The 18,267-nt window shown below is 43.6% G+C and overlaps 1 protein-coding gene across 13 annotated transcripts in view; it reads left to right on the top strand.

The window, feature by feature from the left end:
- The window catches only part of KIF13A (kinesin family member 13A), a 198,496-nt gene extending 181,092 nt beyond the window's left edge, over window positions 1-17,404 (top strand). For 2 of the 13 annotated variants that reach the window (XM_065913147.1, XM_065913154.1), the window contains 5 exons: window positions 2,881-2,928; window positions 3,992-4,103; window positions 5,494-5,645; window positions 6,161-6,265; window positions 12,285-15,804. In XM_065913147.1, the coding sequence (XP_065769219.1) occupies window positions 2,881-2,928; window positions 3,992-4,103; window positions 5,494-5,645; window positions 6,161-6,265; window positions 12,285-13,166 (1,299 nt within the window). In that variant the 3' untranslated portion in view covers window positions 13,167-15,804. The other 11 variants (XM_065913148.1, XM_065913155.1, XM_065913156.1 and 8 more) reach the window with 9 other exon arrangements.
- The last annotated feature ends 863 nt before the right edge of the window (window positions 17,405-18,267 follow it).

The following is an 18,267-nucleotide window of genomic DNA, read 5'->3' on the forward strand; positions in this document are numbered from 1 at the left end:
AGACAAGAATGCTGTGTGTGTGTGTGTGTGTGTGTGTGTGTGTGTGTGTGTGTGTGTGTGTGTGTGTGTGTGTGTGTGTGTGTGTTGCTCAGTTATCATGGGAATTCTCCAGACAAGAATGCTGGAGCAAGTTGCCATTCCCTTCTCCAGGGGATCTTCCCAAACCCAGCGATCCAACCTCGGTTTCCCACATTGCAAGCAGGTTCTTTACCATCTGAGCCACCAGGGAAGCCCCAAGCTTTTAGTGGAATCTTGCAAATTTCTCCACATAGAGTTGCATATCCTTGGAAGAAGTTTCTTGGGATGTGAATTGCATGTTGGTTTAAAGATGGTGGGGTCAGAGGTCCTGTGCCAGCGCTTCTGAGACCTGCTCTCCAGTCTGTGCCCGCTTCTAGATCCCCAAGGATCTCACTGTTGGTGTGATAGGGCGCCAGGCACCTCCGTGTAGACCCTCCTATGGTGCCTGCTGTTTAGGTTGACGAGCTTCCTCAACAAACCATTTCGGCGAGGAGACCCAATTGACAGACACTGTCTAGTGGAGGGCAACACTGTCATAGGAAGAAAGGACAGAGGAGTGCGTGGACCACTTCAAAGTAGCCTCTTTCTCGAAGCAACAGAGCGAAAGACAGATCCTTTCAAGGAAGACTGTGATTTGCTTTCCCATTCTCAAGAATTGCCAGATAATGGTCACAAACACGATGAACATTTATTTAATATTTTTTGATTCTGCGTGACGCGTAGGATCTTAGTTTCCTGACTAGTGATTGAACCCGTGCCCTTGCATTGGCAGCTTGGAGTCTTAACCACCGGACCTCCAGGGAAGTCCCCTTGGTGAACATTCATGAAACTTGTCTTACAGTAGTCCGAAAAGCAAATCCCTATAATCACTTTCATACAGATCACTTTTTCTGACCACATTTCATTTCTTTTAGTTGATGAGACGCATAAAGTTGTGAATTGGCGGGGGGGAGGGGGGCGGACACAGTTTCTAATTAATTTAGGCATCAAAGAAGAGATCATAATGGAAATTAGGATGTATTTAGAACTGAATGATTAAAAAAAAAGTGATACACATACCAATACTTGAGGGATGCAGTTAAAGAGGGAGTTTCTTAGCCCTGCTGCTGCTGCTAACTCGCTTCAGTCATGTCTGACTCAGTGTAACCCCATAGATGGCAGCCCACCTGACTCCTCTGTCCCTGGGTTTCTCCAGGCAAGAGTACTGGAGTGGGTTGCCATTTCCTTCTCCATCTTTAGCCCTAATTTTCCTGTTATTTCATTTGTACTGCAGAATGCTAGATGTTAGAGAAAATGAAAGTACTAGAGCTATTGTTGGGGGGAAAAAAGGGAAACTCATAAATTAAAAAAGACTTATGACATATATCATCCAGTTGCAATGGATGATCTGCTTTGATCCTGATTCAGAATTAGCTGTGATAGTGTTTACAGACATTTAACCACTGGGATATCTGATACTATTTCAGTTCAGTTCAGTCGCTCAGTCGTGTCCAACTCTGCGACCCCATGAACCGCAGCATGCTAGGGCTCCCTGTCCATCACCAACTGCCAGAGTCTACCCAAACCCATGTCTATTGAGTCGGTGATGCCATCCAACCATTTCCTCCTCTGTCATTCCCTTCTCCTCCTGTCCTCAATCCTTCCCAGCATCAGGATCTTTTCCAGTGAGTCAGATCTTCACATGAGGTGGCCAAAGTATTGGAGTTTCAGCTTCAACATCAGTCCTTCCAGTGAACACCCAGGACTGATCTCCTTTAGGATGGACTGGTTGGATCTCTTTGCAGTCCAGGGACTCTCAAGAGTCTTCTCCAACACCACAGTTCAAAAGCATCAATTCTTCGGCACTCAGCTTTCTTTATAGTCCAACTCTCACATCCATACATGACTACTAGAAAAACCATAGCCTTGACTAGATGGACCTTTGTTGACAAAGTAATGTCTCTGCTTTTTAATATACTATCTAGATTAGTCATAACTTTCCTTCCAAGGAGTAAGTGTCTTTTAATTTCATGGCTGAAATCACCATCTGCAGTGATTTTGGATCCCCAAAAAATAAAGCCTGTCACTGTTTCCATTGTTTCCCCATCTATTTGCCATGAAGTGATAGGACCAAGAGTCCCTTGGACTCTCGGGTCTTGGAAAAGACCCTGATGCTGGGAGGGATTGGGGGCAGGAGGAGAAGGGGACGACGGAGGATGAGATGGCTGGATGCCATCACCGACTCGATGGACATGGGTTTGAGTAAATTCCAGGAGTTGGTGATGGACAGGGAGGCCTGGCGTGCTGCGATTCATGGGGTCGCGAGGAGTCGGACATGACTGAGCAACTGAACTGAACTGAACTGAACTGAACTGAACTGATGGATCGGATGCTGTGATCTTAGTTTTCTGAATGTTGAGCTTTAAGCCAACTTTTTCACTCTCCTCTTTCACTTTCATCAAGAGGCTCTTTAGTTCTTCACTTTCTGCTATAAGGGTGGTGTCATCTGCATATCTGAGGTTATTGATATTTCTCCTGGCAATCTTGATTCCAGCTGATACTATTTAGGAATTGCTTCATCTTTTAAGATGCAGTAGTATGGTTTTACAAAGGGACTAGGAATTCCTTGTCTTTTAGAGAGTCATAGAGAAATATTTATGGATAAAAAATTTTAAGTTAGAAAATCTGAATACTTTTTTTAAAGGTAATGATAAATATTACAGCACAATTATGATAAATCCAAATAAAGAAATAATAAATATTAGGAGAAAGAATGAGGGGAAGGAGAAGGTCATACAACCTTCAACTGTATGTGTGATATTTTATCTAGTTAGTTATGTTAAATGTATAAACCACACTGATGAAACCATTCATCTCTTACAGGTCTCTTCCAGTCGACCAGACCTTTCTGGCTTTGACGATGATGATAAGGTGTGTGCCTGTGGGCATGGCCAGGTTATTAGTGGGATCTAAGTTTGGAAATTTAGTTTATCTTGGTGTTTTTAAAATCTCTGAACTTCCCACCTTAACCTGATGCAAATCATTGTCTCCACATGTCCATTCCCAAGTTCAAGTACTTGATGTGAAATTACTATGCCCTCTGAGTATTACATTGTTACTTAGTATGATACGTTCTGTATCAGGATCATTGCATACATAATCAAATAAATATGTGTTTGTGGGTCTAACTCTAAATGACTACATCCACCATAGCAAAATCAAAATTATTTCAAATGGGGAAAATTAGGAACTTGAAATTAAGGATATTGTACAGCATTATCTTATTCATATGTAAGTTATTATTCTGGGGACTATAGATGATTCAGAAAATATCAAAACAGATTATGCCTTCAAGCATCTTATTTTTATTATTTTTTTAATTTATTTTTTATTTTTTTAAGCATTTTAAAATCTAGTCCTTAGAGATGACATTTCCTGAGAAGCTGAAATAAGGTTAGTTAAGTGTATATGATAGAAAGGAAGTTTCCCCCTTTAGTATACCAATATCTTTGCCAGCTTGGAAGTTTTACATATCAAGTATATATAGAGTAACCATACCACCTAATTTGCCTGGGGCAGTCCAAGCTTATGCCAGGCTACCTAGGAAAAATTATCAATGGAACTGTTTCACTCTCAAGTGTTGTAGGTTGATCTTTAAATTATCTGGTCATCTTAGGTACATAACAAATTTATAAAAGTGGAGCTTTAATGAGTCTTGTAGGGGTCCAAAGGAGGATTTCACTATATCTATAATGATTTTATTAAATCTTGAACAAATAGAATAAACTACCAACATTTCTTCGCTCTGGGTAAAACCTTGGTTATGATAACACTGGTCATATTGTCCAGCATTTTTCTACATGTTAGATCTATTTTATAATTTAAAAAAAGAGCACATACTGCTGTAAAAAGAAATAGGAAAAAACTCCAATCAGGCTTCCTTTCTCATTTTAAAGGAACATAATTACACTTAACCCGTGTTTCTACCTTGTAGGGTTGGCCAGAGAGCCAGTTAGACATGTCTGACTACAGCCCAAGTTACCAGGATGTATCGTGTTATGGAACTTTGCCTAGGGATTCACCTCGAAGGAGTAAAGAAGGTAGTGGTGAGATTTTTTTTTTCTGTGTTATCTCTTTATAATTTCTTAAGAAAGGCATGGGGGAAAATTCTTTTCTAGATGGCATTTAATAAGATAGAAAGCTGAAATTCTAGTTTGCTAGATGATCCAAAAGTGTCTTCTTGCATAGAACATATCCTGCTCACTTATTTAATTTTCTTTTCTTTGTATCCATTATATCATCCAATTAATAATAGGCTTTTTGTGTAGCACTTGTAATTTTCAAATCACATTTCATATATCATTTCCTGATTTTGAAATCAGTTTTGAGACACATACAAATCTTATTATTACATTATGGTTAGAGTTCGTTCTTTACCAAAAGCATATCCACCTCCATCATGGTTTTTTGCTCAAATCAAAGTATGTTTTTACAAGAATATGTCTCTGACTCCTAAGGAAATTTTAAAAAATGATACCAGAAATGAATTTGGTCAGTGACAACATTATTGCCTAAATATGTAATTTCCTAGTGCCCTGAAAGGAATAGCATTCTTAGAATTTTTCAATCAGCTCTGTTACCTTACCTACACCTTATATTTTACCTACTATCTTCCTTTGTACCAGTGAATTGAAGAGAAAAATATAGAAGGAGAAATAGAGACCCCCAAAAAGTAAAAAATGAGTAAAAGCAAGAAAAAAGGAATTGTCCTTCCTTAGTCATATGGAGCAAGGTGGCTTGAGGGAACAGTGGCTTGCGAGAGAACTTATATAGTACTCGGTCATTGAGTTAAGATTGAGCCTCTCCTTGCCTTATGCAGGGACAGAAACCAAAAGATGCCAAGATCTTAAAATCCAGCTGTGAAAATGAGATATGTAGAAAATAAGCCAGTAAATCAGAAAGTGCCAAAATGCATTTACAGATAATACGGGCTCTGAGATTTCAGAGAAATAGAAAATCAGCGTGAGTTGAAATTGGTCTGTGAAGTGATGCTCAAGCTGGATCTTGACAAGAAGGTAGAAAATTTGGTTTCTGATTTCTTTGCTGCTGTCCAGGCCTTCGATGATTCTTTTTAACTTTGTAGATCCATCTCCATTCTTGCCGACCTGTCTTAATGCTCAACCAAACACAGCCATCAGTCAGTATCTGAGGGCCACTGGTTCCCGGAGCCCTTGCATACAAGTCCCATAGTCAGTCCTCCGTAATCCTCGGAGGCAAAACCCTGAGGCTATTGAGGGCCAACTACATTTAATGAAAAAAAATCCATGTGTGAGTGGACCCATGCAGTTCAGACCCATGATGTTCAAGGTCAGCTGTATTCATACACTGATGCTTTTGTTCCGCCAGATGTTCCTCCTGGCTCCGTCCCTGCCTCGCTCCCTGTGGGTTGGTTAAAGTGCTCTGTGCCTGTAAACCCGTGCCTTTTGTCTTCCCCAGGTTGTACATCAGAGAATCCTCATGCCTTAACAGTCAGCCCTTTCAAAGCATTCTCTCCTCAGCCACCAAAGTTTTTCAAGCCCCTAATGCCTGTAAAAGAGGAGCATAAGAAAAGGATAGCACTTGAAGCAAGGCCTCTTCTAAGCCAGGAGGTAAATGCTTGACTTGTCTGTACTGTGTACAATAGAGTGGACGCTCTGTGCCTCTGCACAAGTAACGCTTTGCATTAACACAGTCAGATGCCGCAGGTTGGCATGTATGGGTTATCACCCCGTGGATCCTGTTCAGAAATAAATAACCTCTTTCTCAAGCACACAGGGTCATGGTAGAATTTCCTGCTTGTTGTTATTGCTTTTATGTTCCTTGTGCTTATGGCTTTTTTTCAGAGTATTTCAAATGAGAAAGAGATGTTCCCTTGGTGTTTTACAGATAGAAAAGACTTTTTTTTTAATGTGATAAATTCAGTTACACTGTTTGCATAGAATCTGTGTAGTCTTGGGAGATTTTCATCAGTAGCTGAACTCAAGCCTGCAGAACTGCTGGCTGCACTACTCACACGTAATACAAGTGTTTGCGTTGCTTTTCTAACGTGCACGTACGTACTTAAGGTGTGTCTCGGCCACGGCCGTCTCCTTTGTGATGCATCTGTGTGTCTTAACCTTTGCAGAGCATGTCTCCACTTCAGGCACATAATCCTGGCTGCACTGTGCACTCGGGAAGCGATGGCAGCCGCATGCCAGTAGAACTCAATAGCAAGTGTGAGAAGAAGATTGTAAGTCCTAGAACCATTTCTGTCCTATTGCCTGGTGGTGGGTTTAAGGCCCTTTCACAGACAACCATCCAAATACTTTAGAAGAAATTAAGAGATGTATTGAGTCTTGGCCTTTTTTTTTTTTCCCTTCTGACACGTGTGACCATCAGTAATGAAATTTTGCATGAATGTGGCCGTGACCTGTGATTTTTCTGTGTTCCATTTACTGATTTATTATTATTTTGCTTAGTATAAATTTGCTTAGAAAGAAAAAGGCACCTTTCATGATTCTAGTCTTTCAAATGTGTAACAATCACTTGATATTGAATATTGAATCTTTCTAATGAGCCTGTACACGTTGCCCAGATTCTGAAGTTAATCTACCTTGAGGAATTGCACTTACTTGGAGTAAGTAATCATGCATTTAGGTGTGGGTGTGTGATAGCTTTTCTTGTGTTGCCTGATGCTGTTGCCAAGATTATCCTGTAGTTTGTAGCTGCTCCACCATCCATCACCGGCCATCCCCGTCATCTGGACCTCTCAGGTAGCCTCTTCACATTCCCTAGCAAAATAGATTCCAGCTCCCTCGGTGTCAGTCTTGCTTTTAGGATGGCCTCTCATCCTAAAGCACGGGTAGGTTGAAACTCTACCTTAAAAACCTCATTCCCTAGCACTTGGTTTTCACATTTCAAATTTGAGAAATGTTTTTTAGAACACGACATACTAGGCACTGGCGATCATAAGTGCCACCTCAATTTAAAAACAGAAGTGTGTGTTCTGGAGCCTGGAGAGAATTCTCAAATTCTGTGTCTCAGCTTTCGTTCTCCTGTGGTTCCCCAGGCTTCGAAAATGGGAGGCAGCTTGGAGCAGGAGGGGTCTGCTTGCTGCTTTCGTCTGCATGCAGTTGGCTCTGTGGGCAGAACGTGGGCCCTTGCCTTCCCCAGCTACCCCATGTCAGATTGATTCCAGAGTGTCATCAGTGCAGGGTCTTTTGTTTGAACCTCTAGATTCTAGAAGATGCTGCTGACGCACACGGTGTGATGCTAACTAGAACCTCCGCCCGGATGTGCAGCAAGCCAGGCTCCTGCATGCTTGGAGCGCGCGGGGATCATAAGAAATGAGCTGCTCATTCCGCCTGTCCATTGAGGAAAGAAAAGGCCCCATTGTCCCCTTCCGCCTCTCTCTCTCTCTTCCCCACTTTGTGCTCTTTCTAGTCCCCTCCCTAATCCCTGCTGGAGGAGAGCATACACACCAACAACTGCTCCTCGTCTCCCCCAAAGTTAGTGAGCTCTCCATTCACACACTCGACTCCCCCTGCTTAACTGATAAGGGCTGCAGCCTGGGCCAAAGAGTGTGTGTGTGCGCGCGTAATCGCTCAGTCGTGTCTGACTCTTTGCTACCCCCTGGACTGTAGCCCGACAGGTTTCTCTGCCCATGGGATTCTCCAGGCAAGAATACCGGAGCGGGTTGCCATTTCCATCTCCAGGAGATCTTCCCAACCCAGGGATCAAACCTGCATCTCCTGCATTGGCAGGTGGATTCTTTACCACTGTGCCCCCTGGCAGGGCCCAGGTTAAAGGAGCCAGGGTCTAATTTTGTTACCCCTTCAGTTCTCTGGCTGGCCAACTCTCTGTTTATTGACATGCACCCACCTACACACTGCATGGGTACTACATTGTAACCTATCTGAACCATACGTTTTGGTAGAACACACCATCGAGAAATTGCTGGATGGCCCTTCAGGGCTGCCCCGCAGATAGCCTCACAGTTCACAATCTGCTTCGTAGTTATTTTCTTCACTTTCCTTTAATTATTTTAAAATAAAACCCATCTCAGGACTGTTAGCTAGCAGAGAGTAGGATAGAACTAGATTCTCTTGATCCAAGAAGTTCTGAGCAGCAGTTAGATTCTCTGTGATCAGACTCACCGTGAAACCCACTAATCAGGGTTTGATGGAGCCATTTTTCTTGCTGGGGTCTTACTTGAGAGACTTGCATCTACTTTCTTAGAAATCTGGCTCACCGCAGACTCTTCATCTCTGAAACTATTGAACCGTTTGATTTATTTCAGATAGCAGCTTTTCCAGGATGTTTCGGTAGATTTTAAGGGTATTACTTGCTTGAACTGAGGTTCTAGTTTCTGTTTGGGAAGTTTTCATTTTATTTCTCCTCTTATAAGTGGATATAAACTGATTTATTCCTGAGTTCCTATTCACTTTCTTTCCTTTTCCACTCTTGGAAAAAATAGAAGGCAAATTAGTGGTTCAGTCTGATCAAAGGAGTTTGAAATCATGTTGAGAAGCAATATGGGGACATTGTTCCTTTTTTTTTTCCAACCCATCCAATTACCAAAGTAACCTGTCATTTCACATAAAATATAGTAAATATAGCTGTGCTTGATTCTTCAAGCAATATTTTATTGTCTCATCCAATTTGGGAAGATAGACAAATGTACGTTGTGCCTTCCATGACTAAGATAAAAGTAACAGGACGTCTTTGCAGTCTCTCTTTTAAAGTCATGAAGCAGACAGAAGAGCAGAAAGAAAGTCACTTCTCCCTCTCTTGGATCCTGCACAGACAGCATATGGTTTTTGTCTCTCATCTTACAGAGGAAGAAACGCGAGACTTGAGTGATTTGCCCAGTCTCACAGTAAAGGAGAACATGGGAACAAAAGCCCCATCCATCAGTAGAATGGGCTGACACCCCAGTGACTCCCGGGGCTCCCAGTCACAGGGCAGTTTCGTCACCCTGCTGCTGCTGTTTCTTCAAAGGGTCCACCCTCCCCTTAGTACCATGGACAGAAGTACTAGGGACCCTTGGCTGATGGAGTCTTTCTGAAAACAGAGACCATCAGGTAGATAACTGATGAGAATGGGAGTGCAAGTGCCTTTAATCAGGGAAAGTCCTTACAGAAGGTCACTGCTTTAATGTGAGTTTTGATTCTCCTTAAAATCAAGGTGTTTTCTCTAGAGGTAAATATCAGCTGCATAAACTGAATCTCAAAAAATCAACTCATGAACATAGTAGCCGCAGAGAAGCTGGAGAACTTGACTCTGAGTCCTACTTTTAGGACGACTTTTCACTCTGTCCTTAAGACATAGTAGGGAGGTGCTTAGTTTAGTCTCCTTTAAGGTAAATGGTAAATAATATCTCTGGCATAAAATGTTTCTAATATGTCAAATGGATAAGCAACAAGGTCCTACTATATAGCACAGGGAATATATTCAGTACCTTGTAATAACCTATCATAGAAAAGAATATAAAAGAGAATGTGTGTGTATATGTATATATGTATAACTGATTCATTCTGTTGTACAACAGAAACTACCGCAACATTGTAAATCAACTATGCTTCCATTTAAAATTTAATAAAATATACAGAGTGAAGAGATCCTGCCCAAAAGAAAAAGTCTGTCTAACCAAATTCCTTTAAAATGCAGTTTAGGCCACTTAAGTCCTCTTTTCTCCTTGGAAACCATAACTCCATAAACTTTCTGTCTCCCTTTACATGTTGGAAAATGATTAATCTCTACTCAGTTTTATTTTTTCTGGAGCTAGTTGTCCCTATTCCTTTAGCCTTTTTCTTTAGGTCACTCCCAACCCCACCCCAGGTGCCTAACTTTGTCCTGATCCCTATTTGTTTTTGTAGACCCTTCAGTCTTACTAAGGTCGTTCTAAATTGTTTATCTTTCTGATTTTAATATATATATACCTATTTCTACACATTAAATTTGTGATTGAATGTTTCACTCCACAAAGTTACATTTTAGGTTGACCTTTCCTCAGTGTTCAGAAGAAATAGCTGCAAGCATTAAAAGGGACCCAGAATATTTAATTCTCATCTTCGAATTAGGTTTTCCTTGCAACAGCTAACTTTTTAGCAATCAATTGTGTCACGTACTCTTGGGCATGGGGATTACGCTTCTTTGCCAGCTTCAATTAGAAGGAATTATAAGAGAAACAAACACCTGAAATCCAATTTGGAATCTGAACAAGTCTAGCAGTGTGTGTGCTAAGTTGCTCAGTCGTGTCCGACTCTTTGTGGCCCCATGAACTGTAGCCCTCCAGGCTCCTCTGTCCATGGGATTTTCCAGGCAAGAATACTGGAGTGGGTTGCCATTTCCTACCCCAGAGGATCTTCCCAACCCAGGGATGGAACCCTCATCCCTTGTGTCTCTTGCATTATCAGGCGGATTCTTTACCACTGAGCCATCTGGGAATCAAGTAGAGAATCTAGAAAATAGAGCGAAGGTTACAGATTCAGACAGTTCAGTCCAATTTGTGCCCTTTTTTACAAACCTTTTCTCCTCGCCCCTGGGGAGAGAACTCTCTACCCCACCCCTGTTGAAACAGTGCTGTTAATACTTGATTAAAATATAGTTAAAGATAAGATAGCAAGGTCAGTATTGCCAAAAATTTGGTTTGCTAATTTCTGGAATTTTATCACTGATATTTAAGAGTCATCTCTTATTAACAGCCAAGGAATGAAGACTAGTGATGCTTTTAAATCATTTATATTCAGGCTGTTTTAAAATCTAAGAAGCATTAAAACAGCTATTTTTTAGGTGTTTAGCATCTTGTGAGATAGGGAATGTTGCTGTGAAATTCAGTGGATGAAATTTATGTTCATTTGTGAATTCCATCTGCTGTATCTGTGGAGTGTGTTCTTCCTTCCCTCCCCATCCTTCTCTCTCCCCAACCTCTTCGCTCTCTTGAAATGAATAAGGGTAATGTTTTCAGGTCTTTACAGTCACCCTGTTGTTTTACTGAGTGAAAGGTCCTCCACCCAGCAGTGTCCAGGGACATCCTAAGAGCAAGGACCCACTGTTGTAACTCCCCGAGGGCAGGGGTCATACCTGTCTTTGCTCAACATTGGTATTCCTGGTTCTTAGGACAATGACAGGCACGTAGAGGATGCTTAATGAATATTTGTTGAACGAAAAAGTCACATTTTAGAAGAGAAAAGGAATACTTGCTGTGTCATCAGATGTTTATAAGGTTAATTAGAAATGACTGGATAGTAACAGACAAAAGGAGAAGATGGCAACAGAGGAGGAGATGGTTAGATGGCATCACTGACTCAATGGATGTGAACTTGAGCAAACTCCGGGAGATAGAAAAGGGAAGCCTGACATGCTGCATGCAGTCCATGGGGTCACAAAGAGTTGGACATGACTTAGCGACTGAGCAAGAAGATAATACTATTATTTTTTATTTGAAAAGTGTCCTACATTGTTTTCCACCAAATATAAAAGAATCATTCACTTGGGAAAAGAGGCTGGAAGTTGGTAATATCTACTCTTGCATTTTTACCAACCTTTATAAACAGAATCCTAAAGCTATTTGACAAAGGAGATTTCCATGTAATTCATAGTATCTTCCTCACCTTGTAGTCAGAGGCTTTATCCCTGCTTCTCAAAAACCCTGAAATAACAGTCATTGCCAGATTTAGTATTTTACACACAGTGTTTGGTGGAATACTGAGAATGGCTGTTGAAATTGTGTTCTTTGCCCTTTTGCTATCGTGGGGGACTTTATTTTCTGCTTTTCCTTCTCATAGTATAGCCCAGAAACTGTTTGCCAAATCATCTTATTTTTCTGTACTCTGCTCCCCGAGGTGAGGATTGTGAGAATAAAACAGCAGCTCTTCCCAGCCTCTGCAGTCCCTCTGCTCATTAATTAGAAAAGGGAAAACCTCCAACTGGAAACTAATCATGAGGAACTAATCAAAAGGCCACTGCACTTCCTTCCATCCTTGCCCTTAAAGCAGGAAAGGTTTCTAATTATTAGCACTGAGTGAGCACCGAAGAAATAAACCTCCTGCATCCTGAATGGTAAGAGTTTCATGCTCATAGATCTCTGAGGATAAGGTACCTGTGTCCACAAACAGGTGACAGGCTGTAACCAAACTCAGGAAGGAAAAAGAAAAATTCCTAAACGTGTGAAGGCAAATGCCTTTAACAGTAAAGTATTTGAAACTTGTCTCAACCATCCAGTCGCTATAAGGAGCTCATGGCTGACTTTTGCTTTGTTTCTATAGGACTCTGAGGAGGAGGAAAACGACCTAGAAGGTCTCAGCCGGAAGCTGATAAGTTCACAGCCTTATGTACCTGTGGAGTTCGCTGACTTCAGCGTTTACAATGCCAGCTTGGAGAACAGGGAGTGGTTTTCCTCTAAAGGCGATCTGACGAACTCAAAGGTCCTAGAGAAGGAGGTGTCCCGTAGCCCCACCACCAGCAGCATCACCAGTGGCTACTTTTCCCACAGTGCCTCCAACGCCACCCTGTCCGACATGGTGGTCCCTTCCAGTGACAGCTCAGATCAGCTGGCCCTTCCGACGAAGGACACAGACTCCGGCGAGCATCCCGGACCGTCCCTGCAGGATTTCAGACCATCCTCAAACAAAGAGTTGACAGAACTAGAAAGAGGCTTGGGAAAGGAAAAGATGACCGAGGTGCCACTCAAGGAAAACAGTGCCTTAGCCAAAGGGAGCCCATTGTCCCCCAGCATCCCGGAGAAAAACTCCAGAACCCTCTGTAGGACCAGCTCGTGTTCAGAGCAGGATGCCTGCTCCAGCAAAAACGGCCAGCCGGCAAGGGAGTTCTGCCCCAGGGAGGTGACCGTGGAACACACCACAAACATCCTCGAGGATCACTCTTTCACAGAGTTTATGGGTGTGTCAGATGGGAAAGATTTTGATGGTTTGACAGATTCTTCTGCTGGAGAACTTTCAAGTAGGAGGAACCTACCAAATACGACAGACAGCAGGAGTGTCTCACATGGGGCACAGGACCCTGGCCGGCTATGTTCCTCGGCAGAGAGTGACCAGGTGATACATTCCAGGGGTGGTCCTTTGCGTCCCGTGGTATCAGTGATGGCTGCTCATTATGCCCCAACCCCCAGAGGCCCTTCCTCACGGTGACTTGGTAGGAGAGATTCATCCAGGTGTTTCTGACAGGGTCCGTGAGCCCTCTTGAACGATGCTCACACGCTGCCCAGCTAGCTGGCTATGGGGGAACAGGTCTGTAAGTCTACTTTCTTAGTTTCAGAGGGGAACTATGACTTACACAGGACCCATGGGTTTTTTACCTGTCATATAGGTTCCTGTTGAATTAATCATTCACATGGATAAGGATCGATCTCGTATTCATTCCCTGAGATGTTTAATTCCTGGCTATCTCAAAGGATTCTGATATGAAGTATGGTAGATTTCATCAAATCAGTGATTTCTTTTATTAGATACACCTTTTTTTTTTTTTTTTTTGCCAAACCGTGAGACATGTGGTATCTTAGCTTCCCAACCAGGGATCGAACCCATGCCCCCTGCGTTGGAAGTACAGAGTCTTAAACCACTGGACTGCCAGGGAAGTCCCAAGATACACCATTATTTTATGTATCATTAAGAAAAAAAAATACTTCCAATTAAAATCAACCATATCAGCAATTTCAGAGTTATAAAGCACAGGCAGGGGGAAGGTATGCCTCACAGATTTGATAAAATATAGACGTTTGGTGCCCATAGGATAAAAAATGCGTTGGGGAAACAGAGGTGGGTTCCCTGAGAAATTAAAGTTTGGGCTTTGGAAATTACCCAGGCTGGGTTTTTACAGTATTTAATCTTAATAGTGGAACAAAAAAAAGTGCGGTTTTGCTGATATTCCCAAGGAAACTAGTGAATTATGTAAAAAAGAGGTGATGTGCTTCTGAGTACCACTGTCCCTTCTCATCCAGGACCACTGTTTTGGTCCCAGACCCCAGCCGCAGCTGTGTAAAGGGTATTGAAGCACCAGGCTTAGCAAAACAAAGAGCTGACAGAACTAGGATGGTGCTGGGTGAAGGCAAAGGTGATGGGGTGCCCTTCAGTCTCTCTGTTAGGCGGAGGAAGCAAAACAATCCAGTTTGGTGCTATTCCCCGCCCCCTACCCCAAGTTTTCTGAATTAGCCCTTAAAATTTCAATCTGTGGTCACATATATAGCATATTCGTAAATAAACTGCAAATACCAAAGAGTGGTCTCTTTTACAACTCAGAAAAGACTTCTTTGCCCAACATAAGCATAAAGTTACTCATTACTTTTCTAACAAGCTAAACATTCATTTGTTTCAAAGTCTTCAGCTTCCTTTTGCATTGCTCTTAAGCAGAATCTGCTTTGCTGGTACATCAGCTCTTCAGTCCTTTTCCCAAGAAGTCCAGAAGAATGTGGTCCAGGGGTTAATTCTTCAGTCTGGAACAGTGTTTCTCAAACCTAAACGCGCAATAGACCCACTGTGGGGTGTGGGGAGAAGAGATTTCTTAAAAATGCAGATTCCCAGGGGCTTACCTGGTGGCTCAGTTGGTGAAGAATCTGCCTGCCTTGCAGGAGACCTGGGTTTGATCCCTGGGTTGGGAAGATACCCTGGAGAAGAGAAGGGCAACCCACTCCAGTACTCTTGCCTGGAGAATTCCATGGACAGAGGAGTCTGGCAGGCTGCAGTCCCTGGGATTGCAGAGAGTCAGACACGACTGTGTGACTAGCTATTCCCTGCTGACTTAGTGGTAGGGAGTCCGCCTGCCAGTGCAGGGGATACGGGTTTGATTCCTGGCCCAGAAAGATGCCACATGCCACGGAGCAGCTAAGCTCACGTGTCACAACTCTCGAGCCTGTGCTCTAGAGCCCAGGAGCCAAGATCGCGGCAGCCCGAGTGTGCTAGACCGCATGCTCTGCAAGAAGAGACGCCACCAGCACGAGAAGCCCAGACGCCGCAGCTGGAGGGTGGCCCTCCCTTGCTGCAGCTAGAGAAAAGCCCGCACAGCAGCGAAGACCCAGCACCCGCCAAAAATAAATACATAAATAAAATTACAACAGCAGCAAAAAAAAAAGTACAGATTCCCAGTCGTGGCTGCCCCACACACCTCATATTGTGCTTCAGTACCAGGTTGGGGGAAAGATGTTTCCACAAACCCTCTGCTGGAGGAATATGGGGTTGGCTGTCTGAGGGCCGCACTGCTTGAGGCATGGCCCAGAGAGGAGGGAAGGGGACCGCAACCCCCTCACCCCCTACTCCTTGTTTTGTCGCCTCGATTATTTAGAAGCCAGTAACGGGAGCAGTACCTGAATTCTGCTCCAGAATAGCGTGTTCCTGCCAAAGATCTTGGTTTAAACGTGAAATTTACAAAAATATTTATTGCATCAGGGTAATAATGTTGGCACTATGGTGAGTTTTACCTTTTTTTTTTAAATTGCTTTAGTGTTTTTGTTATCTTGGTTTTAGTTGTTTCAACTGTGTTAAAACTGGAGGACTGTTGAAGTCCTCGGGTTTGACTTTTGTTCTCACCCTGGTCTGACTTCGAGTGTGGACCCAGGAGTGACGTGATTTTCACTCTCACTTGGGGGCTTGCAGTCATTACTTTTTCTAGGAGCTTCACCTTGGAGCTTGATTCTTCCCGGTACAGTGTAAGCTCCAGAACTGGATTCCGCAGTAAACTGGGTCCTGTGGTTTCTTCTCGGAAGAGCCCCTCATGGGGGGTGGTCCCCGTGGGCGGGGAGGGCAGGTGGGGACCGGAGCTTGCACTCACCCGCCTTTGCGTTCCAGGGGAGCACCACTGCTCGGTGAGAGGCAGTGAGCACCTCCTCCGAAGGCCACAGCATCTCTGCTCCGGTCGCCTCCCAGAGCACCAGCCCATCTATCAAACACGCTGCGGCCCGGCCGGACCTCACACCAGCGCGGAGAAGCCACGGCTTCCAGGGCCACCTCCTCCCCTCTCCCCTCCCGAGCCGGGAGAAGCGGCACTTTGTCACTCGGGTGACTCGGCAGCCTCTGCTTCCTTCCAGAGAACCGAAAATCCTGGCTTCACAAAGTGACAGTATTTTTGTTTGCACTCACTACACACCCCCACGGTGTAGAAACCTCCACAGATTCAAACAGACTTTATTCTTGTACAATTTTAATCAGTTCTTACTGTAGAATCTGGAGTCAATGCTCTAATTGTTTTTTATAAATAATATATATTATGTATATGAAATGTATATCTACAGTATGTCTGGAGAGACAGGACTGCACACTGAAATGGATAAAAGTGGTTTGTAGAAAATCGTAAGGTACTGGACTTTCTTACAAAGCAGCTCGGGCGATCTCTCAGAACACAAGCAGATGAGAGAGATGGTCTTGCCTGAGAACGAGGTTGCAAATCCCTCTTTGCAGCAAAGGTTACAGAATGCCGTTCTTTATAACCAAAGAACTTACCTAAGACTGAATGTTTTTTGCTGTCCACTCTTGTTTTATGTGTACATACGTGTTTGACTGCAAGTTCGGTGCCATATGCCCTGTGGCTCCCAGGCCACGTGCCGCCGTTCTCTGTCGTGTTTCCCAAGCACACTGAAAAATCTCACGGCTCCGTTCTTTGGTCTTCCACCTGGTCCGCCGCCTGCTGACTTGACGCGGTTCGGGCACCGTTGACAGCGACTGGGGCTCTGATCCCCGCCTTTCCTGTCCCTCGGTCCAGCCCAGCCAGGCAGGTGGGATGCAGAGAGCAGTATTACTCTAAGAAAACACATGGGGTTTTCCTTGAGAGTGGGGTTGGGAGGGTGGGTGTCGGTTTTCGTCTCTTTGTGGTTTCGTTTGGGGTTGGTAGGTGTTTGTTGTGGTGTGGTTCTGCCGTTGTTTTATTTCATTTCTGGAAAACGCTGAAGGGATGACACGAGCTGTGAAGTTCGCGGGTGCCCACTTCACAGTGTTCACAGGAGATGGTTGAAGACAGATGACCCTGCTGTGTGTCTTCATCTGTAGAATCCTTTTACCGATGGAGACTCTGAAGAATTATGTGTGCGGAAGTTTTTACAAAAGTGCTTTCTGTACCTATTGTGTAGATGCTTGTATAGCTGGTCCAGATGTACAGCAATAAATGTGTCGTGGGAGCGAGCAAGGGTGTACAGCCTGCTGTACCTTTTTCCCTTGAAGTTCGTAGCATCCGTAAATGAGTAAGATATTGGAGATTTTAATGCGAAGCTGCTGTTCATGATTTTTGTGTATAGTGAGCTGACTGTAGTATTTTACTATTGACTGTTTAAAAAGAGAAAGACTGTAATTTATATCCCCTTTCAACTTTATTGTATTTAATTGGTACAGATTGTGTGTGCGTGTGTGTGTTTTAGAATACAGACTGTCTAATTCCGATTTTAAAACATCCATTGTTTGTCTTTAATAACACTGCCACTAGTTTCAGGTCAATTTTCCAAATTTGTTTGTATGCAAGTCCCTGTGACTTAAATAATAATAGTAACAGCAAACATTCATTGGGGGTTGACTATGTACTAGGCACTGTTCCCACCTTTTGATATTTATCTCGCTTAATCCTCACAGCAGCGGATGCCATGGGTTCTGCTGTTATTAAGTGTTGGGCGAAAGGAAAACAGAAGTGGAGTGGTTGGCGACAGGGAGCAAGCGGCAAAGCCAGGATTCAGCCCAGGCTTCCATCAACATCTCCTGGTGCTGGGTCTGGTGACGCGGCGTGGAGGGATGGGCCCCCGAAGGGAGGAGAGAGCAGGAGGGCGGTGACGAGGGTCCCAGGTCTGGACTGAGCGACATTAGCAAGGAGCCCGTGCGGCAGACAGGCCGCGGTGGGTTACACGAGGTCCCGACACTCCAGCACTTCTTTAGAGGAAGGAGCAGGGCCTGCCACCCCGGGAGCAGTGGCACACGATCACTTCATCTGCAAGAGTTATCTAAAAATGGTTTTCCAGAATCCTTTCAGAAAAAGTTCCATTCACAAGAGCCTTTCTGATGTGATCAGGAACTAGTTCTAGCCTGTTCTGGACAGACCGTGACTTTCGTAGATTTCCAGGAGAAAGTAGATGGGGAAGAAAATTCAAATTATTTTCATTGTATAGAATGGGAGTTGGGGGAGGGAAGCAGCTATTTAATGTTCAAATCATGACAACCACAAATACAGTTTAAGACAAAAGAAGCAAATTGTCACTGCCTTTACTAGTATGAGATAAGTGGTATTTGGTCATGGGCATTGTCATTTCTCATTGGCTATGGGAAG

This window comes from Muntiacus reevesi, chromosome 20 (assembly GCF_963930625.1).
Source record: "Muntiacus reevesi chromosome 20, mMunRee1.1, whole genome shotgun sequence".
Classification (NCBI taxonomy): domain Eukaryota; kingdom Metazoa; phylum Chordata; class Mammalia; order Artiodactyla; family Cervidae; genus Muntiacus; species Muntiacus reevesi.